At 42.7% G+C, this 25640-nt stretch overlaps 1 protein-coding gene across 3 annotated transcripts in view; it reads right to left on the bottom strand.

Moving 5' to 3' along the window:
* sipa1l3 (signal-induced proliferation-associated 1 like 3) overlaps positions 1–25640 on the bottom strand; it is an 88710-nt gene that overhangs the window by 12433 nt on the left and 50637 nt on the right. For all 3 annotated transcript variants that reach the window (XM_085243557.1, XM_085243556.1, XM_085243558.1), the window contains 11 exons: positions 24188–24270; positions 14384–15060; positions 12176–13157; positions 8281–8411; positions 5991–6179; positions 5298–5472; positions 4799–4902; positions 3041–3198; positions 2361–2946; positions 1382–1480; positions 1115–1290 (listed from right to left, as the gene is read on the bottom strand). In XM_085243557.1, the coding sequence (XP_085099683.1) occupies positions 1115–1290; positions 1382–1480; positions 2361–2946; positions 3041–3198; positions 4799–4902; positions 5298–5472; positions 5991–6179; positions 8281–8411; positions 12176–13157; positions 14384–14845 (3062 nt within the window). In that variant the 5' untranslated portion in view covers positions 14846–15060; positions 24188–24270. The remainder of the gene's footprint in view (positions 1–1114; positions 1291–1381; positions 1481–2360; positions 2947–3040; positions 3199–4798; positions 4903–5297; positions 5473–5990; positions 6180–8280; positions 8412–12175; positions 13158–14383; positions 15061–24187; positions 24271–25640) is intronic.

Raw genomic sequence — 25640 nt, 5'->3', positions numbered from 1 at the left:
TGGTCTCTCTCTCTCTTTTTCTCTTCCACCCACTGCTCTAACTCTCGGCGGTGTTGAGACACGTCCTCCTCACCCAGCGCTTCTCTGCCTCTCCTGCTCATAACACTCAACCCTGCCTCCCTCTCTCTCTCTCTCTTTCACTCTCTCCCTCCCTCCCTCTTTTCCTGTCCTTTTCATTCGCACAGGGCGTGCATTTTTAATTAATCACTTCCACTCCTTTATTTATTTATTTATTTATATTTTTTGTGGACCTTTTTTCTCCTGCAGATTCCAGGCTTTAATCTCATGCAATCTGCTTGCCTGGCACACAACAGCAAATGAGTCGGATGGGGAGAGAGAGGAAGAATGAAATACAAGACTCTAATTATCAGTTGCTCCAATGCCACAGTACCATGTGTGTGTTTGTGCATGTGTGTGTGTCAAAGGGATTTAAGTTGGCGTAATTAAACTGCCTCCAGCATTAAAGAAATCTAACCACTGTGCGATCACACAGCCTGACACAATTACTGTATTTAGGAGCTCTGGTTCTCGGTCACAAGTGTGCGCGCACACACACACGGTTATTTTTTCACCTCAGTAACACCACATCAGCGTCTCATAAGGTCTCGTTATTCTGTCTCAATCAAGGCCTCGTGTGTGGATGAAAGGATGGAAAAGGGCGACGGCAGGGAAAAGATATAAATGATGTGGAGGAGAGGAAGTGACACAATAGCAGAGATGAGCAGATATGAAGAAGAAAGGAAGGCGGATTGTAGCTAATTCACGTTAAACAAATGCTTCTTTCTTTTTGTCTGTGTGCCTCATTTCGCCCGCTTCCTTTTCAGCCACGCATCTTTCTTTCTCTCTGTTTGCTCGCTTCCTCTTTTCACACACTCCCACACAGAATCATCAGAACATTGGAGTCTGGCCACTATCTCTGCCAGGCTTTTGTGTGTTGGAGTAATGAGTGTCCTGCGCTCTCTTCTAGCTCGCTCTTGTCCTTCCACTTCTGCCCACTTACACTGAGCGCGCTCCTGTGCTGTAACCCACTGTCCAAACATCTGCATTCATGACAGCTGTTTACAAATGAAGCTCGAAAGGATTCAAAGGAAACCACACGCAGACTGCCACGCACCTACGAGGCCCGCCTTCTTCGTATGGAGGAATGATGATAACTTTGACTGTCACCGATGTCCTCAACAGGTCAATCATCTGCTCGTGCGTCAGCGTCACTGCAGCCACCTTACAGATCTCCACTAACCGGCTACCCTGCCTCAGGCCTGCCTGCCAGGCGAAGCCGTACTCCTCCACCTGGATGAAAAACAAAACAAAAGCAGAGCATTTATGCGCGGCCAAGAATCTTCAGAGTGCTTCAAAATTAGATCTGGTCATCTGACGGTACCTCAGCTACGGTGCCATCCAAGCGAACGTGGAAGCCCAGCTGTCCCAGTCCATTTCTCCTTAGTGTCATATCCACAGTTTCACATCCCACTGTCAACAACTACACAAACAGAAGGAAAAAAAATCCTATCAGATTTACAGTATTAGCTTGTTATATATATGGACTAACAAACTAAAGATCATCATAGCAAAGTAACAACCAGGTGATGATGACTTCTTACCCAGCACTGGGTCAACTTTTCAGTCTCAACTCTGCATGTATTTGGTGCTTTTAGTAAGATTAACTCATTTTTAAATATTTCATTTTCTGCTGGATTAACTCAAAGCTTGATCGAGTCCAGGAAATCTCCTCTTCCCAGCGTTTAATTCATCACTTTTTTCAGAGATTATCACAATTTGAAAGGCCTCAGATGAGCCAGTGCAGACAGTGGCATAGCTTCATTGAAAAAGGAAGACAACCACAAAAACATAAAGCAAAAAAAAAACAAAACACAGAATACAGTGTGAATGTTGACACAATGACTTGCCTTTGAATTTAGTTTTTCAGTGGAATGAAAACCAACATCCACTGTGGAAATCCCCTGAGCTTAAAGGAGTATAAAAGAATGAAGGTGTTGCACTGATTTGGTCTAATAAACTTCAATAACCACATGAAACATTTCTGACTACAGGAAGCTCTAAAGAATAATTTTGTGCAAGCAGTATGTCTTGTTTGCACTAGACATACAGGGGCACAAATCCAAACAGATGAGGAAAGTTTCATGTTATTTTACTCTAAGAGTTGGTGAGAAAGCAACAAAGCAATAAAAAAAACAACACACACACCAAAGGATGTAAAGAAAACTACAGGCTGGAGAACAAGGAAGTAAACAAGACATGACACAACTGTGTTTGCACTGTAGTCTTTCTACAAGATCTGCTTACAGCACAGCCTGCATGACCCCAAATCCCAAGATCAAGTCTTTGCTCCAAGGTCTCACCTTTAACCTCTGCACCATCTCCCTGATGTCCTGTGCACCTCCCTCTGGCACTCGAACTGCAATGTGGTCTCCTCTGCCGTAGAAGATCTTCAGTGCCAGCCGCTCCGGCGTCCAGCCGATCACGTCTGCACAGAAACAGTTGAACACCACCTCTTTGGTGGAGCAGTCTATGAGGACGATGTATTCAGCCGACACACCCAAGGCACAGGGGAGTTCTGCTCCCCCTCCTCCGCTAAAGTCCTGGGCCTGGACTCTCCAGGCGACCGCCCCGGCAGCACCCAGCTCCGCTCCCTCTCTCGCCTTCGTGCGCTCCCGTTTCTTAGATGCGAGGGAGATGAGGTTGTTTAATTTGCCGGCTGAATCCAGCGGCGTGCTGCTGACATAGTTCTCGGCCAGGTCGCGCAGGTACTCCTGCCGTGTTCGCGTCGCCATGGTGTGGAACTTCTCAGACTTGTGTGCTGCGTTTTCTGCGTTGATGACTTTGGCGAGAAGGAAGTTACGAAAGGTCTCTGGGTCCCGGAAGGTGACGCCGCTGGGGATGGGTGGTCCAAAGGGGGGCACATCCTTCATTCGCGTCACGGCAACACTGAGAGGCGGGAACAGTATTGGAAGTGAGATCCTAATTAATAACGTGCACCACGTGTATAGAAACATGAGTTTGTGCTGATGTAAACATTTACCTGTAATAGGTGTTTTCAGAGCAGGGGTTGTGAACACGAACAATAACAAAAACGTGCTGGAAGTGTGAACGAATATTTTGCGGGGTGAAGGGCAGCGCTCCAGGCTCCTGAAAGATGATGGTGACAATATCGTTCCCTATGTGCCTCTTTCTCAGGAGCTGAGCAGGAGAGAAGACATAAAAACGATAAATTAATAAAAACGAGCGAGCGTAATTGGCATTCACACGACTGACTCAGTGAACGACAGAATGTCCGACAGGGGAAAAGAGAGATTAAGACACTCGCTGTTAGACACCAAGCAACAGCTCTTTACGTAATTTGTTTTGCGGGTTCTGTGTGGGCTATTTGTGTCTGTGTGTGTGCGTTAGCTTGTCTGTCTATCTGCGTTTATGTAGGAGACGTGGCACACAGTGCAGGCTGTGTCTGTGGTGCGGTGCTTGCCAATCTGCTCTTCATCTGCAAAGAGAAGTGTGAAAATACCAATTATGTAATGCAGCCCACTGTTTGGCTCCTGTGCAGTACCACAGGAGCATCCTTCACTCGTACCCAGGCTGCTGTGTGAATATTTGAATTGCACTTCATGTTTTTTTTACAGTAGCATGAAAATCTGGGCTATTTGGGGCCTCTTATGTATTAGCATATCATCATTTTCTATTTCAGCGTTTTGAATGTGACCCTTCATATGCATGATTCACCTGTTATTTACAGCAAATTTCTTCATTGTTCATTTAACCCAAGAACAGTTGTGCAGGTGAAGTTAGTGTTCTCCTTTATCCTGAATTCAGGAGTCATCACAGCAGCTTATGTTTCAACCTTCTTTTGCTTCTCCAGTCACTGAGGGTTATTTTTGCAGTGAGATGATGCCATCTAGAGGTTCAACTGAGTAAGTAAACCTCCTTGCTGTTGCAGCCCCTAAAGCCTCTGGATGGAGTTATTGTGCTGTTATAAACACCTGACACCAACACTCAGCTGTTCGAACATTTCAACGATTTCACATTTTCTCATGTTACTAAAAGATGAGGAGATTATCAAAAAGCTTTTTCTATAATAAATAACTGATTGCTGGTATGGATATGGCAACAGTGAAGTTTAATTAACAAGATTAATGTATGTTTAATGACACCTCTTTGGCCTAAACTGCTCTGCTCTGACATACTGACACATTCAAAAGTGTGCACTAATCCCGAGCACCTGCAGGCACATGTGCACACTCGAGACAGGCTCTTACGCAAATACTCAGGCAAACTGTAAAAAATACCAACATGCTGAATTTTACACACTCTTGAGCGACACCAGCACATGCTGGGAACGCACAGCATCCAGAAGATCATGCAAGAAGAAAAATTTAGTCAAATTAAAAAAAAAAAAAAAGATAGAGAGGGAAAGTAAGAGGAAGAAAATATACTAATAACTACACTGCTGAACCCCACCCAACTCTGATCCAGACAAACAATGAAAGAAGAGACAGCCAGAAAGGAAAGAAATACCAAGACACAGAAAACAAAGACTATAAAAACACAAGAGGCTGAATAAAAACAAAAAATTCCAAATGAAGAGGTCGACAAAAGTCACAAGTTTCCACTTCATGAATTCTTGCCGTCGTTTACGAGCCAGAGAAAAAATAGCAGAAGAAGCCTCAGCTAACAAACACAGACGTGCTTTCAAAGGCTGTGTGACAACAAAGCATCGACTTGGATGTTTTTTTTTTCTTTAGAGACGTACACCAGTGTTGGTGCTTTACTTAGGTGGGGCTGTTACCTGCTGTGGGTTGCTGGGCATGTATGGCAGCATGGTGGACACGTGGAACATTATCTCATAGCCCTGGTAGGTGGTGTACAGGGAGTGGGTGCCCGTAGAGTCCGCTGGAGGAAAGATATTTGTTGAAAGTCAGCAGCTGTTGACCACACATTAGTCAAAGTTTCTGATGATGCATTCACTGTGTAACCCCCGGTTTTATGACACATATGCAACATTACTGACTGATGAGTCTGTTAAATGTAGTGAATTCATGAAAACTAAAGATGCTGCAGGAGTTACTGTGTAAACATTCTTTATGGCTTTATCGAGACAAGTGAGTGTCTTTATGAAGAACATCCTTTAAAACCTAAAATACTCATTTCACAGTTTATTTGCATTTTTCTTTTGAGAATAGGAAACAGTAATGAAATGATACATTGAAACCACTTCTTCAGCAATGAGACCAACATGTAAAAATATGATTTCTAAAAGCGGATGCTATGCTGCAGAGCGTTCTTACTCTTGGTGTCGAGCTGTGCAGCGTATTTGGTGAATCCTTTGAGAAGCACCTGCTCCCCGAGCAGCTCCAGGAAGGCAGAGAAGGCGGGCGATGCCTCCTCGTTGTTGTACATCTCCTCCTCTGTGCTCTGCCCTGCACGGCACAGCAGAACACCCACCTTGTGCTTCTGACTTAACTACAAGGCAGAAGAGACACGATGTTAATATTACACAAGCAGAACAAGCACGAGCAGCTGAGAGACCACACACACAAACACAGCTGAAACACAGCACTCTGAAGGTTAATGCCAACAAACAAGCTTTTAACCCAAAAGTAACGTATATCTGGACTTGTTTACACACAGCTTTGTTGATCTATAAACCACCTGCACAAACAACCCAACAGCTCAGTTGTTGGCAAAATACCTCCACCCTACACTTCTCCCTCCATTAAATGAAAGGTGAGATAACATGGCCAAACATTACAGCTTGTATGGCTACTCACTCATGCTCAAACGTACCACACCCTTTTTCTTACAGCTTTCCCTGTACAACACTGCACTTTGCACCAGCACTAAATCAGTTACCCAAGTCTCACACACTACCTGAGAACACCACGTGCCACAGCTTCCCCTTATTAGTGTACAATTTTACTCTGCAGTCTTCCAGCTTGCTGGAACAGCTGTTCGGTGCACTCAGTGCACCGTAAACTCACCCCCTGTTCATCCAGTTTAAGGAGCTGCTCTGTGACTTTGGCCGTGCTGAGCGCCAGTCTCAGACAGGACACGTTGAGTTCGGGGACGACCTGTTCCAGGACCTCTTTGAGTGGCAGACCCCGAACGGTGCCATGCTTCCCCGTAGACGCCACTGCATCTTCTAAAATGGAGCCGCGCAGCGTCACCAGCTGTGGGTTCAGAACAACATTAGTTTAAAAAACAAAAACTGGAAGCAATTTGAGCTTCCTACATAACAAATATTATTCAAGTGTCATGGTTGAAATGTCAAGAAAATTTATATTCCGCCCCCCAAAGGTGTTACAGTGAATATAACCTCATGATGTGGGAAACAACAGATCAGTGTGATTATAGTAACCAGCCTTGCTAATGATGTGATGATGTGCATCGTTCTTGTTTGTGATAAAACCACTGGATTTATTGCTGTTGTTTTGATTTTTTTAACCCATCGATAAATTTAAATAGTTAAGCAGTAAATTTCTTTTTGCATGGTCTTAAAGTTTAATGCTTTCTGCTGTTTAGTGTTTTTCCTTTAAGGGCTCAAGTTTTAGATTTTTGGTTGGACATTTATGTTGTACACCTTAAACATAAATAAAAAAAATATTTAGATTAAGTAATAATAAGAACAGTCTTAGTTCAGGCGTCTGCATGGAGGCTTTAAGTTCAGCGGTGTTGTGAATCAAGATTCTGCTCAGTATTGTGCTGCTTCCTGATCAGGGGGAACTGACCTGCTTCAAAACAGTTAGACTATAATAACCTCTGGGAGGAGTGGGCTGCTGCTTCTCACTTGCAGACTGATTAAAAATGTATGGCGGTCTCTGGAGCTGGCAGAGGCCGGAGAGACAGCTGAACCTCAGCGACTCGGGTCTGCCGCAAGGAAATGAAGCCCGACCGACCCACGGCTGAAGTTACGCAGATATCGTTTCAACTCGTCAGCCTGTGAGCAAGGCCGAACGAGTGACTGCGACGTGCTGAGCAGAAATATCAGAGGGGGGGGGGCTGTTTGAATGTGTGACAGAGGAGAAAGAGGAAGTCTCCCCACCTTGCTGTGTCAGCACAGAATTAAATGACAGGCTTAGGGGGATGGATATTTGAGAGCGGCTGTGGCTTGAGTGGGAGAGAATAAAGTCCGCAATCAATCTCCTTTTTTCTCTGTGTGGGAACAGTGGGCCTGGACTGTGTCTGTTAGCTTAGCTCTGTGTACTTAGATGGTGGAGAGGCTCCATTGTTATACCAGAGCTACAGTGATGAGGCCAGGCAGCCATGTAATCCTGCTAAAAACAACACAGCACAGCCACAAAGAAGGACACACTCAGGCTAAGACCGCATTAACACAATGAGGAGAGGCGAGCTTGTTGTTCGAGCGGTCTTTATGATGCTAAACCGGTAAAATATATTGATTGAGATTAAGCCAATTACTTCACAAGACCTCTGACACAAACTGTGCTGTGTTATCATTTTAAATGCCAACCATGCACAAAATAAAAATAAAAAAAAACCCCATAAGACTGAGCTGAGCAGAAAGTGAGGTCTAAGTGGTGTGAACACTAGCACTAACTATTAATTTCCAGAATTTTCATCCATTTTCCAACAGCTTATCCCACCTGTCATAGGATGAGAGGCAGGATACACCCTGGACACGCTGCAGGGCTAACACAGAGAAAGAACCATTCACACCTTCAGATAATTTAGAATTGGTAGCCCCGCATCGAGATAGTCTCCAACTATTTCAGTTACAGTAAACTTAATGTCTTTCAGTTTTGGACTGTTAGTCAAACTACAAGAGTCATTCTACTTGACTTCGGTAAACTGAGATGGACAATTTACATTAATTAGTAGGAAAATAATCATCAGTTGTGTCTCTGAACAAAGATGTCTTTCCAAAATTGTGTCTTGGAAACTGTGGAAGTAAAACCTCTGAAAAAAACCAAGAATGGATGCAGAGAATCTGAAAACTAATTCTCTACAATCATCAGCCCATCATTTACCACATCATGAGTGTCTGATCCATCAAAGAGGAGAAGTAGCTGGCTGTGGGAGCAGCCCGTGTTTGGTTTGGCTTTAATGTGCTTGGACTGAGCAGGTGGAATTTTCCACTGACAGAGAGCAGAAGAGGGATGAGCAGAGGGGCGAGGGGACAGAGGGAAGGTTATAATGAGGGCACGTGTCACAGGTAGGCCTGGAGAAACTGAAAGCAGTTGAGTAATTAACAGACTCTGACTGGAAACCCCCGTGATCAGCATATAAACACATAAACACACACACGCATACCTCGCTCGTTCTGACGATGAGTCGGTACTGGTACTGGTCTTTCAGGTCTTTGGTGTCTTCCAGTTTCTCTCTGCGGATGCTCAAGGCCACAGGGCCCAGCTTATCGTCTGTCCCGAAGTAGTTTGAGAGCTCTGGAGGAGGTCAGAGACAACCAAGGTTAAAGTCTGAGAAGCAGAGAAAGTTCTGTGTCTGAACATGTGCCTGTGTTGTGTCTACACCTCAGTGTGCCAGCAGACAGGCGATCAGATGAGTTTTCCAATAATAAAAGAAGAAGCAGCAGCCAAAAAAATGCTATCAGTGATGAGTCGAGCATCGGAAATGTAATCTTCATCTACTTCCACATCGTTTCCAGATTCTCTCTAACTGCTTAATCCTTGAATGAGAGTAAAACTGACCAGCTTTATGTTTTGGAGTGTTTTTGGAGCCATAAAATCAGATAACAACCACCTTTTTGTTTGCCCTGGAAAACTGATGAATTTATTAAAATCCTGTTTAAGGTAATCCTGTTTAAGAAAGGACTCTATGAACTGTACGCATTAATTTATTTTTAATTATTTTACCTCGAAGGCAAACTCTAGAGATCAACAATCTCTTTTATGAGAGGCTCCTGGGTGCAGATAGTGATCTTTAACCTGCATGATGGCAGAAGAAACCGAAACTCTGAGAGAAAACCCACGCACACACAGTGAGAACAAACTCCAAACGCTAATATGAGGCACAGCACAGTCTACAGACCCACCATGCTGCTTCCCTATTTAAAAATAAATAACACGTTTTAATTACAGTAGCTGCACAGAGAGAAATTATCTAGGCAACATACCTCACAATGATTTAAATCAGTAATATCAACATGACTACATGTATAATGAGCACAAAGCAGCAGAAGTGGCTACAGAAATGTGTTGAGGTTCACAACATGACTGAGAAGGAGAGTAAGCAGCACATATAACACACTGGCTCTCAAATTATTCTGTCATGTCCCACTTCACAGGATGAAAAAGTTCACAAGCACTGAACTGATACATAAGAAATGAGATGAATGGGAAAGAACTTGACTTACAGAGACTGTCTGGATGTTGTGTAATTCATGTGTACTTAGCAGGCCTGACAGATGAGGCAGCATGACCTTTAGAATGAGACCATTAAAAGGAGAAATATGTCCTCAGCCTTGTAACTCAAGGAAGTGAATAAAATGTAATGTCCACAGCAGTCAATTAGCATTGTCGGCACAACACGTTCATCTATTAAAGGGGCCGAGACAGAGTTATCGCCACACTATACTAGCATCTTGCCGATATTCCTCTAAAGCTCATAAGCTGAGCCATGCTAATGCCAGTGCTGCAGGCATTATGGAAAGAAACACAAATTCTCCAGAACTGTGAGGAGGAATCCAGTTTGACAAGTACTCCTCCTCCATCCCACCGCTGGAGTGAACGGGGATGATGGGCACGTTAGGAGACTCGGGCCTGATCAGCTTCTACGCCACGTCCTGTGGTGCAAATGTCAGCTTTTTGATGAGGCTTTCTGACGTGCACACGCACACAATCTCTGCAGCGTTTTGGGGGACAGCTAAGCTGGAAACAAGTCAGCAGATGAACATATTTTTGGAATGATAACCTTTATCTGTGTGGCTGCAGGCCTGCCTCTGTCTCTCTCTCTCGCTCACACACACACACACGTGCGGCTAACAGCATCTGTCACTAATTAGGCTTCAGCCAGATGATGCACGCCAGAGGGAAGTTTCATCAACAGTGTCAGAAGAGGTGATGCTGACAAGAAATGCCCAATGACAAGCTCACACAAACCGCCTCCTCTGAAAATTGGTGTGACATTTGACCTTTAACAACAGATCTAAAACAACTGTTGTTAAGTGCTCCTCCCGACCTGCAGAAAGGCAGGTGGCGTATCATCAGGTCAGAGTTTGCCAGCAGAACAGACAGGTACACGTGTAAGAAAAACTGTGGGAGGTTGGCCAGCTCAGCGCTGGGGCCCAGCTGGATATAAAGAGCTGCAGGATGAGATGTGAGAAACTCTGAATGGACAAACAACATCGTCACAATCTAACTCCAACGGATGACAGCAAGAGGCACAAATTGGATTATAAAGGAAGATCATTACGTCAGTATTGTTGAGCTCTCAGTAGTGATTAACACCAGTGGGCGGACATCATCCGACAAGATGAAGAAATTTGACTACTTTTAAAGACTTATTAGTCACTTAGAAAAGAGAAAGAAAAAGCAGAGCAAGTGTTTCTTGTTTCAGAAACTACATCTGGACACATATAAGCAGTAATCAAAAACAAGAATGAAAAACATTGGGTTTCAATGTGGAAAACGTATGTCTGTAAATCTGTTCCACGGTTTAAAAAAAATCTGTTAGCATCTAGCATCTAGTTTTATAGTGCTCACTTTCAGGGTACTTAGATTTTAAAACATAAAGATAATTTATACAATTTTATTACTGAGACTGAATGTTTATGAAGTATAACTGTTGTGTCTTTCAATCAGATTAATGGCTCTCATGAGTGAGAAGTGATTTCTGTTGTCTCGGTTACTAGAAACTCATCAAAGAAAAAAAACCAAAATTTCCAGAAGCCTCGCAGTTTTGAACAAAGTGAAACAATCCCTTGATAAAGATGCACTTCGTACTCTGTACTGTACCCTGGTTCTTCCATATCTTACATATTGTGTGGAAGTGTGGGGAAATACATATAAAAATACAACTAATCCATTAGTCACAGTACAGAAACGAGCACTGCGTATTATTCACAAGGCTGGTTATCTAGATCATACTCACAAATTCTTTCTTCAGGCAAAGTTACTTAAATTCCAGGATCTGGTTAATTACAATACATCCATAATTTTGTATAAAGCTTTTACTAAACTTTTACCGGCAAATTTACAAACTAGATTTGAAATTCGAGAAAAGGTTTATAATGTGAGAGGCTTTGGAGAATTCAAATTACCCAGAACTCGAACAACCCGTAAAGGCTTTTGTGTGTCTGTATGTGGTGTGAAAATCTGGAACAGTCTGAGTTTACAATTGAAACAATGCAAAAATATTCATAGATTTAAATTTCTCTACAAACAGTTGGTCTGGTCACAGTATACTCAATGATGGGTTTTAGTGTGCTCTGTAATGTCTGTTCTCTTACCATTGCTGGTATGGATTCCAAAATAAAAAATAAAAAATAAAGTGTGCGTATGTATGTACATATATGTACTTGTGTGTGTAGATATATATGTATGTATATGTATGTGTGTCTGTTACTTGTAGTTATTACTGCCTGTTACCTGTGGTAATGCAATTTATAATTTATATATTCTGTATTCAGTTATGAAGGCTCTAATTGTTGGTTGCGAGCTGCCGCTTAGATGCTTGTATCTGCCCGGGGCTGTTGATGGGTCTGTATGCAATGATGGGCGTAGCTGCGGGAAGTTTATTGTTTTTTTTTTGTTGATGAGTGAGTATAGGGGTGGGATTTAATAAGTTTTCTTTGTCCCACTCCTTTTTCAGGCAAGTTTTGTTTTTTGTTTTGTGTATTTTATGTTCAATATAGGTATTTGTTGTGCCTGAAAATGAATAAATAAATGAATGAAATGAAATGAAAAGATAGAACATCCTAACATGTCGCATCTTGTTCTTGTTTCATGTTCTTTGTAAGTCAATTTTCATCGCTGTGTTTGCCGGAGGTAAGCGTACCATGCTAAATGTGTCAGAAACTGAGCCCTACCCTTTTCTTATTAACTCAAGAGACTCTTGGAAATGATAACTTCTGGTGATTATGACATGAACACAGCTGGCAGTTAGATCAAAGAGTATTTATAGCATTGATAGTGGAAGTGATGGCTCTGCAGCAGAGTGAGTGTGTTAACTGTGTATGACTCAGTGCTACCTTTTCCATGGAAGTAGTCTCTGTAGTACCTAGCGCCCAGGTCTACATGCTCTATGCTGTACAGTTTCAGTCTTTCCAGTCTTGTAGCCTGCTCTTCAGTGGCCACCTCCACCACTGACACGCTGGCGTTACTCTTCCTCAGCCATCCCCTCCCCCCGTCCCCTCCTCCTCCATCTCCTCCTCGTTCTAATGACGAGCTGAGGAAGCTGATGTTGCGCTCTCCGTGGCCTCCGGTTTCATTGAGGAAGTGTGGGCAGGAGAGGAGAAGTGGACTGGAGCTTTGGGCTCCAGCGCCATCTAGAGGGTCCACACCCAGTGAGGGTGTTGTGGAGCCCTGGTCGAGGCTCAGAGTCAGATCCTCGATGCTGGAGTAAATGGGGTCGTTTACACTCGCTGAGGATCTGGAGACTGACAGAGACACTGAGGCTGCTGATGCTCCCGTGGCCGTGTTTCTCCTCTGCGTGACAAAGCCACGCTGAGCCGCTGCCTCGTGGAGGTCAAACAGGATGCTCTGAGCGTCAAAGTGGACAAAGCTTTTTGGACACACCCACGATTTAAAGGAGGAATTGATGGCAGCTCGTGTTCCCCTGTCCTCAACAGTTTCTCCTTTCCCTCCATCCAGCTCCCCTCTATTGGAGCTCCGAAGTTTCCGAAACAAAGAGGAGGTGCCCAGCGACGACTCTGTCCCTCCACTTTTCTTTCTCACTCTCTCAGTGCCGTCTTTCCTTCCTGTCTCTCTGTCTTCCACACCTGTGGGACCAGGTGAGGGCGCTGAGGGGAGAGGTCCAGGTGGCGAGTCTGGAGCACGCAGCAGCTCGCCGATTTGTATGGGTGCAGAGCTGCGCTGGTCAGGCCTCTCCTGGCGGAACTGGCTGATCATGTCAAAGAAGCTCTGGTCAGGGATGCCTTGGATGTCGATGGAGGAGGTGCTACCGTATTCCCTGAACCGGTTCCCCAATCCGCCATCTCCTCGAGCCTCCACCTTTATGCAAGAAGAGGAGACAATTTCAATGTGTGATAACAGCTCAGTGGTTAGAACATCAGCCTTTTATCGATCTAGGAGCAGATTTTAGACAAATCTGAAAGCTGTCAATCAAACCAGTCACACAGAGAGCTCCTCAAATAAAAAAAATAAAAAATCTATAAAAAAGAAATATCAGTGCTTCAATGAAACAAGAATAAAGGCTGAACAATGTCTAGATTTCTTATACTGCGGATTTTATAATTAAGTTACAATTAACAGTTTGGTATACATTGTTAAAAAGCCAAGTGAATCCGTAATAATAATAATAATAATAATAATAATGGATTGGATTTATATAGCGCTTTTCAAGGCACCCAAAGCGCTTTACAATGCCACTATTCATTCACTCTCGCATTCACACACTGGTGGAGGCAGCTACGGTTGTAGCCACAGCTGCCCTGGGGCAGACCGTAGTACATTTTGGACTGACAGAGAGTAATTTAAAGACCTCACTCTAACGTGTGGTTCGCTTTTTAGTTTCTGTCAGTTTACTTAAATCCTGGCAACCTGCCAGAACCTACACAGACATATTCTTAAGATGTCTTTATCAGATGTCCGATTTCTTCTGCAGGTGGCCTGGAGGTAAGGGAACAGCCAAAAACATCTGCAACAATCTCATTAGGTTAGCATGTCAACCCATACTAACTACAGCTGAAAATAAATAAACCTGCACAACAACAACATCATGAATTCACAGAGCAAGTGACATGAAAATGTAAAACTTCACTTCATTAATCACATTAAAGTAAAGCAGGACAGAATTTTAAAACCGCAGATATGTGATTTCAGCATAGCTTGAAAAGTTAATACCATTAAATCCGCCTGTCAAAGCTTGATAAACTATTTGTTTAAATGTTAATGGAAGATCATCTGTAACCGCAGACATGTGCCACAGCATCTGTGATAACAGAAAGGAGTTTAGACTAAACACGCAGTAACAACATTTTAAGTTTTTAAAGTTTTCTTGGACGGTGTAAATATGTCCACAGAGCAGATTGCAGAGCTGTATCACCTGCATTCAGTCACTGGTGTTTGTGGATGTCAGTCATTGTGAAGTCATGCATTGTAAAGTTGGTTTGTTTGAGTCATTTAACTCAATCTGGACTACTGCTAAAAGGAAAACAATTAATCCAGTTAGGACCTACACGTGTAAAAGAGGCACTAGAGGGAGATTTCACACTCACCTCATTTTCATCTTGTTCGCTCAGCGTCACTTCACTGTTGGAGCGCTTTCTCAAAGGTGGGAACACTCTCAGGCTGAAAGGAGAACTTCTCTCACCGCCAAACTCTCCTACATCCTTGGACCTCCGCCGGGGCAACCTGGCGACTCCTCCCCGCACCAGCCTGAAGTCAGACAAAACTGATAAAACTGAACCGTCATCGCCGTAGTGATTGCCGCCAATCTGCCCATTCTCGAGCAGCGACTCCCGGGACTGAGCACGGCGTGGAGGCCATTCTGCGATCCGTGCACGGACACCCATTTTGGGCACAGAGATGCGTGGTTGGATGACCGGGTCAGAGGGACCTAGCGCCGGGTGCCCATTAGGGGTGTGACGAAATGGAGTGTGCTGGGGCAACCCTCCTCCGCCTCCATCGAGAAGGTCTGAGGAGGTGCAAGTTACCCCTCTGTCTCTGTAACTATTCATGACACCCCAGGAGAGCTCAGGGCAGGGGGGCAGGGGGCTGGCATCCCATATTGGGAGGGGTGCTGGGGAAGGTGCTGTTACGACCTCCAGCTCCCAAAAACATTGCTTTTAACAGGGAGGGTGGGAAAGACTTCACTGGTCCATCCAATCTGGAACCAGGCCGTCCTCCTCCTCTTCTTCTTGTGCTTCTTTCTTGGATGATGTCTGATGCAGATCTGAGAGGAGAAACAACAACAGGCATACAATCAGGAAAAATATTAAGACAAAGACAAATGTGCCTTAAAATACACTGATTTTTAAATCATAAAGCCTGTGTGACCCATATTTTTTCCACAGAGTCAAAACTCAGAGTCTCTAAACTGTAAAACAACGTAGGACTGATAAACCAGAGTGAGAGAGAAAATAAGGTGAGGGGATATGACAGAGGATTTCTCCCATCCAGGCTAATCTTCAGGAGGCTGACAAGGGATATTATTATCACATATGGCGCGCACACACAGAAAGCCGCACACCCACAGGACACGAAGGCTGCAGCCGCTCTGCTGCAGATTAAAACCTCAGAAACACTAGCTAATTTTATCAGACAAGAAAGTAATACAAATCCAAACAGGGAGAGTGCACAGACAGTTTAAATACACTGAAGCATTTTCCCACTGCATAGATTACAGCAGGGCTCAAAAATGATCTTTGAGGGAGGGGGCGACTGCCCACATAAACACAAAAGTCTATGCATTCTTTTCTTATTCTGGGCCATTTGATGATTGTTTTGTATTTTAAGCATGAGTAAATGAAACCCCCCCAATTTTTTTATATACCAAAAAAACAAAAGCGTCCTATATTTGTGTTCGCTGTTATGTGGGCTCACGGCTGTGACAGTCACAAAGAAGTTACTGTTTCTACTCTTTCCACAGCGCGACACTAAACAAACAACTTTGTGTGGTTCATAGTTTTTAGGAGAGAGAGAGAGAGAAAGAGAAAGCAAAAGAACACTTTACCAAACCTCACCCTTTTGGCTAAAGTAGATATCAAAAGTCAAGAAAGTGGGTGGAGGAGACTGGAGCACTGCTTGGTGAACCACAACAGTATGTTTTAACATAACACTCACACAGCACCAAGTCTTAAAAATGAACTAGCTTTATAAAGACTTCTGTTTTCTCTCTTCTGAGGTTTTATGGTTAAACGTTCAGCAAAAAGGTACAGGAATACGGTCACGTCCAGCTTACTCGATCAACCTGAAGACTGGACTATTCTGATCTTGGGTCATTGTGAGTGCAGACAACAGACTGAAGTCATGGTTGCGTGTTTTTGGTTTTGATTTCGTTGGTACTTTAGGGTGACCGGCAGGGAATTTATTTATTTATTTTCTTTTTTTCATGATGTGGTTATGACTCGACTGCGTGACAGCAAGAAATGATAATGTGCTGGCATGGTGGTCCATATGCAAATGTAAAGAGAGACCCAGTAAGGGATCTTGGCAGTACAGCTCTGCGGTGAAAAATGTTGGGACGCTGCGTAAAAAGTTAATGAAATCAGAATGTCATAATCTTCAAAATCATTTAAAACCTCACATTTAACTGAAAACCGACTTGGAAATTTTACTGAGAATTAAACCAAACCCATAGTCATTTGACTATTGCCCTGAAACCAGGAGGGCAATAGTCAAATGACTTGCTTTGGAGCTTTCTTTCTAAACAGAAACCTGATAAACCTTCACTGCAGGTGACGAACAGTTAAAAGGTTCACTTTAGTGCTTTGAAGAACATTTACTTACATTTAAGTAACTACAGCATAGCATATAAGTATTGAAGAGACTGATGTGGATTTATGGTGTTGTTTGTGCTCATTTGACCAGCTCTCGCTATGCTGTGAGAGGGATTGTGGGAATTCAACCAATGCAGAGGCTACAAACAAAACTTTGCCCTGGGTAGAATACTGATTGGTTGCAAAGAAAGGGAGTGACAGCAGAGTTCAGCATGAAGACAGTGGCTGCAGTGGACAGTTTCAGTCTCATCTCACTATAAGACGTTGTTCTGTCTGACTTCTATCTTCTCTGCAGCATGTACTGTCAGAGCCATGAAAACCAGAAAACCGGCCTGCATCGACACTGGCAGACATATTATCCTTGTGCTGTCAAGACAATCCCACTTTTTTTGTTTTTTTTTAGGTGTTTTTTCTGATAACCTGCAGCTATCAGAGCATTTTGTAGCCAAACTACTGCTTACCTGGACAAAGAATGCACATATTTAACAGCTATTTTGGATGAAACAGAAACCACGGGTTATGGAAAATGTTTTAAGAGCTGCAGAAAATGTGATAAAATGCAGTCTCAGTGGGGGGTTACTTGTTATTAATATGATATTCAGCTTAATGTCTGAAATGTAAATGTGCTTAATTCTCTATGCTGCAGACAGACCACTAGAATTTCTCTCTTTCCTTTATCATTCTCAGGTTTCTGTCTAATCTCAGTCTCCATTTAGTTCTCCATTGTGAGGTTAAAGCTCTTATCTATATAAGGCTCCACACGGTGAATAAGCTCATCATCTGCATATATACCTTTATAAAATATGCCCATAAAGTTCCACTGCTCACCATTTAATTTTTTGTACTTCTTTGGAGTTCCATATTACTCTGCTGTTATACTTAACTTTCATAAAATCCTAGGGTTTCATGTCCCCACTTCCATCATATATGCCACTCATCTGTCACCTGTTTCTTGCATCACATTCAACCGTACGTGTCATCACATGGTGCTTTCACCTCACTTTCACCAGTTACCAAACTCATGGTCATAGTTAATCAGAGAGGAGCAGTACAATTTTACTCGTAAGACAAGCGCTTTAAAAAATGTAATATGATTCAAACAACAGCAGGAACACACGCTCAAACACAACAAACCGCTGCATAACTACGTCCAGCATTAAAATTTAAGCAGTGACACACTACACTGTTGCGCACAAAGCTGCAAGGGAAGCTCCAGAAAGACAGGAGTTAAACATTTAACTATTTCCAGTGAGAACGAGCAGAAAATGTGCTCTCTCCAGCTACACGCGTCTTTGTGAACTCTACAAATGTCGACTCCTGGGTTGGCTATCGCTTTACAAAGTCCAATTTGCATAACGTTGAGCTTTCCATTGTGTAAAGGCAGCTCACAGTGGTCCCAGTGTCTTTTATGATACACAATGGCTTTTATGAGAGCTAGCTCAAGTCCTTTTGGGCATTAAGACCGCATTACTCATACACAACACACGCACATGGGCAACATCAACAAAACTCATTCACGGCAAACAGAATCTCCCTATCGTCATACAGCCGCGCGGATGTATCATGTCTTTGTTTTTACGGAACCACAGTCACTTCCGGCCCAAAGACGCCTGCTCTGATCATGCTTTCTGACAGAGTCCTTCCTCTTTCAGAGGGCTGTCCTGTGATCCACTGAGGCCCAATCGCAGATTATCCGCCCCAGCTGCCGGAGCGGTAGAATGGCTTCATTATATGTCTGAGGTGCCTGATGAGAGAAGCAATGTAGAGAGTGTGGTCTTCTTTATCAGTGACCTTTGCCAGAACACAGCTCCTTAGTGAGAAACACATCTGATTAAAGCTGTTCTCACACATAAACTCCGGAAAACACCGGGTGAATCAGGTCGGGACTTTTTCTGAAGTTGTCCTTTCTCACATTTACAAGGAGATGGTTCAGATCAGCTGTATTCTCATTAACAGGAGCTCCCAGAGTGAGTGAAGCCAACAGCATAGTGACTTAAACCTGCGTTCTTTCTAATGTGGATGCCAAATAACATCCAATCCTATAGAAGCTCTTGGTGCTCTGTGTTTATTGGTGCGTTTTCCTGGTTTATTGGTGTTTATTGTATAGGTAAGGTGTACTTTATTAATTTAGTTACTGGTATTTTAGGCCTTTGGCAGATAGGATAATGTGGACAAACAGAAAAGTAGAGAGACGTGTAGTTAGTTCAAGGTCTGGAGCAGAGTCAAACCCAGGCTGCTGCAGTAAGGACTTCAGCCTTTGAGGTGCCCCTCTGTGAGGTAATGCAGTGCATATGTGATCTACAGCCATGCTACAGGCACTGTGTGGCAATACTTGGTCACACATGTGCTACTAACATGCTGTTGGTTAGCATGTTTGATGTTTAAATACTGTAAATCTGCGAGAGTACTAACAGCTGCCGATGAGCTGTAAGCAAAAGTAGAGCTGAGGCTGATGGTAATGTCGTTAATTTTCTTAAATGCAAACTCTCAGGACGTCAAATTCTCAACTCAAAGTCCAAGTTTTTCTTAAGTAAATGGTACTGAGACAAAACAAATGCTGTTGCTGTGTGAGGAAGAAACCTCCCCATCACAAAGTAATTAGCAGTAAGGAGCTAATATATTGTATACCTGATGGTGGGAATCTTGAGAACCAGTTGTATTTAAAGTAAGAGAGTATTTTTAAAGCAAATCAACATAAATTGATCATTGACTGCAAACAAACAGGCAAAAAAGGAGACACACATGGGAGGAAAAAAAAAAAAGAAAAGACTTAATCTCCCTCCTCTTCAGTGAGAGGAGGGCAGAAACATCCAGCACAGTCTCTGGCACAGACTTCAGAAGATAAATAGCAGACATTTAATGCTTTTTAATTACTCACATACAGTAATTAGTTAGCTCAGGGATGTACCTCCCCTGTTCTGGCTCTCCCATTCACGCTCTCTCGCGCGCGCTCTGCTCACCCACTCCTGCTTGCCCAGCATGATGCAGGCTTGAATCGCGCACCGCAAACACACATCGAGGCTGGTAATTACACTGCTTAGATGGTAGTAATGACAGAGCTCGCAGAAGAGTGCAGCTTCCAGCGGAATGAGTGCAATCACTCTGGAGGAGGAGGTGCTGCTCACTGGTATGTCAAAGCAATGCAGGCAGACCTGAGATCAGAGTGAAATGTGACCGATAAGGAGGGATGAACCAGACGTATGCTGGCAACAAGAACAAAGACGAAGGGGCTTCTGATGATATAATAACAGGAGATAACTCGCCAAAAGACAAAAACAAACTCTCTGGATATAAAACATCTACAACACTTACAAACAGTGCAAACAACACTAGAGTGTGAGCTACATCATGGGGTGGTTTGACAAACAGATGGTGAAATGTATGACTGGCGGACAGGAGCAGAGTACAACATCTGGCATTCATGCCACCACGACTGCAAGAGAACAGGTCAGGCAAGAAGATGCCAGGTCTCGACTGACCCCAGGTTAGTCATTATTAACCTGATATGATATAGAAGTTAAACAAAACATCTACAGCTGATCTGAGACAGTTTGACAGCCCTAAAATCAAGCACAAAAACATGATACAAACATCTTTGTTAATTACTGGTCCTTCACTATCACATAACCTGCTTTCAGATAAGAAAATAAGGTGCAGTCACATATGGACAAGAGGAATGACTCATCAGTAACTCGTACATATTAAGAGAGATTGAGGAGATTTCTGCACACTGTCTTCTTTACTACAGCATCATTTATCAACTTATAACTTTTGAGTGTGTTCAGCCTGAAGCGAGTGAGTCATTGAAAAGAGGTGGTGACAGAGAACGTAAGCTCTCTGTCACGTATTTATATATCATTTACAAACTTTGTATCCTGGCTGACTAAATGAGGAACTGTCGTCGTCTGGGGTTTTTTGTCTGTGAATGTGTTTCAGACAGTGTTAATGGTGTGTGTTGTTTTGTACACATTTCGATGATCTGTACATGTGGGTGGAGTTGCACACTGATGTATTGTTGATTGTTGCCACCTTTGCCTATTAGAGGTTAGGTCCTGGTGGTGTTTTACATGACTATTGGAAACACAGAGGAAAGCCTTGTCAGTTTCTTCTTATTGCCTTGTAATAGCAAATACTTTATATGTGTAAGTATGAGAGCTGAAGTTCTCATTCATAAGCTGACACTTACATGGCTGAGCACTAGGGCTGCACGATTTTGCATAAAATGAGAATCTGGATTTTTTTGCTTAGAATTGAGATCACGATTCTCTCACGATTTTCTTTTTCAGTATAAATATTTATTGCACTTATTAACTGCACATCAACTTCGTAACAGTTGAGACTGAACATAAAAACAATAAATAAACATAAAAACAACAAATGTCTCACGTTTTGTGGTTGCCGCAAAATGTTGTACTGCTTGTAATTCCGTCTCCACCGTTGCTCGACACTGCGTGTATTGAGCAGGTAGTGCAACAATAGAAAAATAGTTGCGGGACGGCACTGTGTGAGATCGCACATAAGTATGAATTGAGATTGCAATTTTCTAACGATTAATCGTGCAGCCCTACTGAGCTCCCATTAAATGGATTATTTAGAGTTGAGCATGTTGGTTTTCTTGTTTGAAAAAGTATGAAGTGAAACTAAACTGAATGAATTTTTTGATGTAGGGAAAACAAAAGTGTGTTGATGCTGACCCGAATTTACTGACCTTTACTTCATTAAAAATTCAACTATGATCTTTTTTCTTTAATAATTAATGACCGACAAAAAATTCTAGGGTGTTTGGTGTGAACACGAAGAAGAAGCATGGCCTAAAGGGCAGTCAGAGGATGAATTGAGGGGCTGCACTATAAGATAAACAGGCATTAATTTTGTCATGCAAAGCAACTCTTACAGAGTCCAAGAATAAAAATGGAGCTGGATATAGACGTAATACATCCACTTTAAAGGTGGCTTTGGTCAAAAATAACAAGCCAATAGTAAACTCTTCAATAAAAAGAAATCCTCAGTGGATTTCAGAAAGGTTGGTGCCATTAAAAGGGAGTGAGTGTGTGTTCAGTGTGTGTTCAGTGGACCGGACGGCGCTCTGCAGTGGAGGAGTCAGGAGGAGGCTACAGGATGTCTGCAGGTGTCTGCCTGCAACTCCCTGTTGAGACTGAAGAGGCAACCTTCTTTCCCTCCACAACAACAGATTTGATAACCAAATTTGATGTTGGCATACGTGGCAAATGGAGGCTCTGCTTCTGACAAGGCAGCACTGTCAAAAACCAGCTGTTAAAGATCCACATTTTCCTACAACAGGAAACATCCTCTAAGAAATAAATGTAAATCCAGCCTTGTTGTTCTGATATTATCCCAACAGACTGCACCCCATGACCTATTCCAAATTAGACCTATTCTTTACAGAGAAATCACATTCTTAATGTGAACCAGGAAACACTAAACAACAACAATACTTTCAAGGAAACACTTTAAACAACACTAGCATTGCAGCACACCAGGCTGGGAGGAAGCACACAATGAATACCTCTGACTCCGGTCTGTGTTGGGCTCATAGGTCCGTTTGAGTTATTTGTAGGAGACATCTCTATCTTACACTGAACTTTACTAAGCTGCAGCTCTTTCCTCTCCACTCACTTTCCTCCCCCAACCTCTCCTGACCCCACTGTCATTGTCGCCATTGATTTCCATCTACTTTGCTTTTGCTGAATCCCGCTGATGTCGCCAACGTCACTTCCATCTGCCTGTCTGTCCGTCAGGCTGCTGTCCCAGGACACTAAAGCAGCTCGTGAGGCCGAGGAGGAAGAGAAGCAGAAAGACCGGGGGTTGGGGTGAAAAGAGCTAGATTCATTTAGCACGCGCGCACACACACAGGCACTGATGTAATGAGTCTAATGATTTGCATCCAGTTGGAAGATCACAAATTGCAGCCCACACCGCGATTCATCGTTCACTGGTTTATCTGTGGTAGTGGTGAGAAAACGCAGCTGAACAGAAAGCTGAAGGGATTGTGCAAAAATCACAGAAGGGAGGTCAAGATGATTATGAAAGTATTCACATATTGCATCACTTGATGTTTCAATTGCCACTGCCGCAGAAAAATTTCTATGAAACAGCACCGCTCATTTCCACACAGAACATGTTAGTTCCCCTTTCTCTCAGTAGTCAACTTGCCAGGAGCTGATGATGACACTGATGATGATTCAGTGAACTGTTAAAGGGCATTTCAGGAAAAGTCCCTGCAGGAAAAGGGTCATGAACCTCAGATGCCAAGTGGAACCATGACAGCCTTTCTTAGCAAAAGCAGCTGACTTAACAGCTGTACTGAAAGATACAAGCACACTGTACCATAGTCTCTGCTTCTACATGTAGTTTCATGCAAAAAATCTGCCGCGTAATCAACATTTCTCAAAAGACACGTCATTTGATTTAGTCAGTTTGGGCTCTAAAACATTTTCTGTTCGCCTTAGGTTGCGCACTTGAAGATTAACTGATTAATCAAGAATAAAGACTTAGCTGTAGCCCTGGCACTTATCACTTTTCTGGGAAATGTTAGATTCATTTAATTTATTTAACTAAATGTGTGAAAAATCCAGATTCTTAACCGCACTGAAGATAAGATTATATCAGATTTATTCACAGTGAAGTAACACATTCACAGATATTAACAGGATAGCTACAGCGTCCATTAGAGATCGTGAGAATGTCTGTCTCCTGTAAGAACAATTATGAGGCGGTTTCATGTGCAACACAGAACCGAGTGCAGGCAAATAGTTGCGGGCACACTCAGCACACACACACACATCCTAACTTATTTACGTTTCTTTCCATCAAAATGTCACTAATAATATTTCTCCCTGATGAATCCACTGCACTTTTCTAACTATTTAATGTTGTCTTATGCTGTGTAAGAAGATCTGATATATGTGTAAATTGCAGCACGATGAAAAGTACATGTCAAGACTCAACTATATATTTTAAGAAAAAATTAGCCTGAGCAGTAACAAAATTGAATTTATGTTAGAAAAGGCTTTGTGGGTGAATGCAGACAGCTCAGCGACAAATCAAAATGCTTCCTGAAGCTAACAAAACAAAAGAGCTATAAATCAGATTCACACATTCATGACAACAACCAGAGTGAAACAGAGCAAAGCAGCTGTTACAGAAACCAGAGAGACGGCTATGGGACACTTCAGAGTGTTTTCTGACAGTGGCTGCATGTGTAGCCCTCCTTTATGCAAGCAGAGTACATGTCAAGTGACCTGCTTTCCATTATCAGTACAAAATGCAGATGAGGAAGTGCTTTATCTCCTAGAGAGCAGTGCAGAGCCAACAGCTCCCACCTCCACTGCAGAAAAATATTGAGGTTATCAAGACAATTAACCTCTGATCGAGTCTTTAAATCTCACTTTGCTTATACCCAAGAACTATGTTCAAACTCAACAATGGCTATACAACCGACACAAACATCCATTGACAGTAAACGGTTTCAGATGGCTCATGAATGTTTAGCTCAAGAATCAACATTATAAAGAATTAATTACCCATGCAGATACCCATCACCATTCATGCTAATTTTACCTTTTTTGCCCTCAGCTGTGCAGGCGAAGCTTGTGGTGATGTCTGACGTCACTGTGCAGGCAGAGGCGGCCCGGTTTTTCACTCTGTACAGACAAGGCACAAACATCTTATTAAAAAAATGATACCAACTTCTGTTCGGTGTTACATAATTGTAAAGTTTCTTTTATAATGCCAAACAGGTGAGCCTAACTTGTGGAATAAAATGTGGCACGGTGTTTTCAGCTTTTTGCATGTCATATAATCTGTGTGTGGTACTGATAATGTGTGTATGTGTAGCTGTAATCAGTTCCACGCTCATCAGAGCATTCACACAGACTTCGTCTATTGCTTGTGAGGAGTACGAACAAAGAGGCTCAAGACGGTCTATCTGTATTGTAAACAAGCTGGCAGACTCCACAATCAGTCGTTATGGTACAATAAAAAATTATTACTTAAAGTGAAACCATTGTTTAATGAACCCATGTTTGTAATTGACTTCTTGGATAGAGGAGGGGAAATTATGTTGGATGATTGTTTTGCAGAAAAGCACAGCGCAGTTTGTGATTTTTTTCCACACATATAATCAGATTTATACAGCTAAATGGAAAAATGTTCCCAAGTACAGAGCCCTGCATCAGGGATACAACACGGAGGAGTGAGGAAAAAAAGAAGACTAAGACAATATATCAGCTATATTTTCATGCTAATGAAATATTTGCTTTTATTGGACATATGCGTCCCATGGAACAGTTTCTTTTTTCTATTTAGTTAAGTTTGTACTTTCAATCTTGAAGGCACTTACTGCTCGGCTTTGTCAAAAGGAAGAGGGGTCAAGTCTCCACTTATTTTAGCGTTTTAATGATTAATTTTGGCTTAAAGCTGAAAAGTATATAATTCAGATATTTACAGTTATCACTGAACTATAACAGTTTGTGATGTATGTCTTAGTCACACAGGCCTGGAGACTGGTCAGTGACACGCTTGTTGAAGGTTGCTGGCTGGAAATATGGTGCTGTTCCCAAACCCTCCTTGTGTCTGCTTTGGTTGACAGTAGACTGCCTCGGTCACCTGGTGGAAGGCTCCAACTTGCCTGCAAACACTCACCACCATCTGCTCCCTCAGCAGTAATGAAACTGAAAGTGTGTAACATAAACCAGAAGCAAAGATTCTGAAGTAAAACTGGTGCCTCACCAGTGAAACCAACATGGTTCAAAAGGCACACTTTTAATTTGAAGGTGAACTCTTCAAAGTTTTAAAGCTACTTTATCGTTGAGTGTTTGCAGACAGGTCAGTCTCATTCACTACAGCAATCTGCTAGAGACCAAAGCATCACAATGAGGTTTCAGGTGCAGCACCGACCGATTTCACCTAGTGACTGCCAGCAACCATGATGCAGTCTTCAAAGAAGTTTGTATACACACAAGCAAGCAGGTATGCAAATACATTTAAAAACATCATTTAAAGTAGGCTTTGC

Source organism: Mchenga conophoros, linkage group LG14, assembly GCF_057382185.1.
Source record: "Mchenga conophoros isolate Kocher_MC1m ecotype Shallow Benthic linkage group LG14, M_conophoros_male_GT1.1, whole genome shotgun sequence".
NCBI lineage: Eukaryota > Metazoa > Chordata > Actinopteri > Cichliformes > Cichlidae > Mchenga > Mchenga conophoros.
This window is presented reverse-complemented; position numbering and strand designations above follow the sequence as displayed.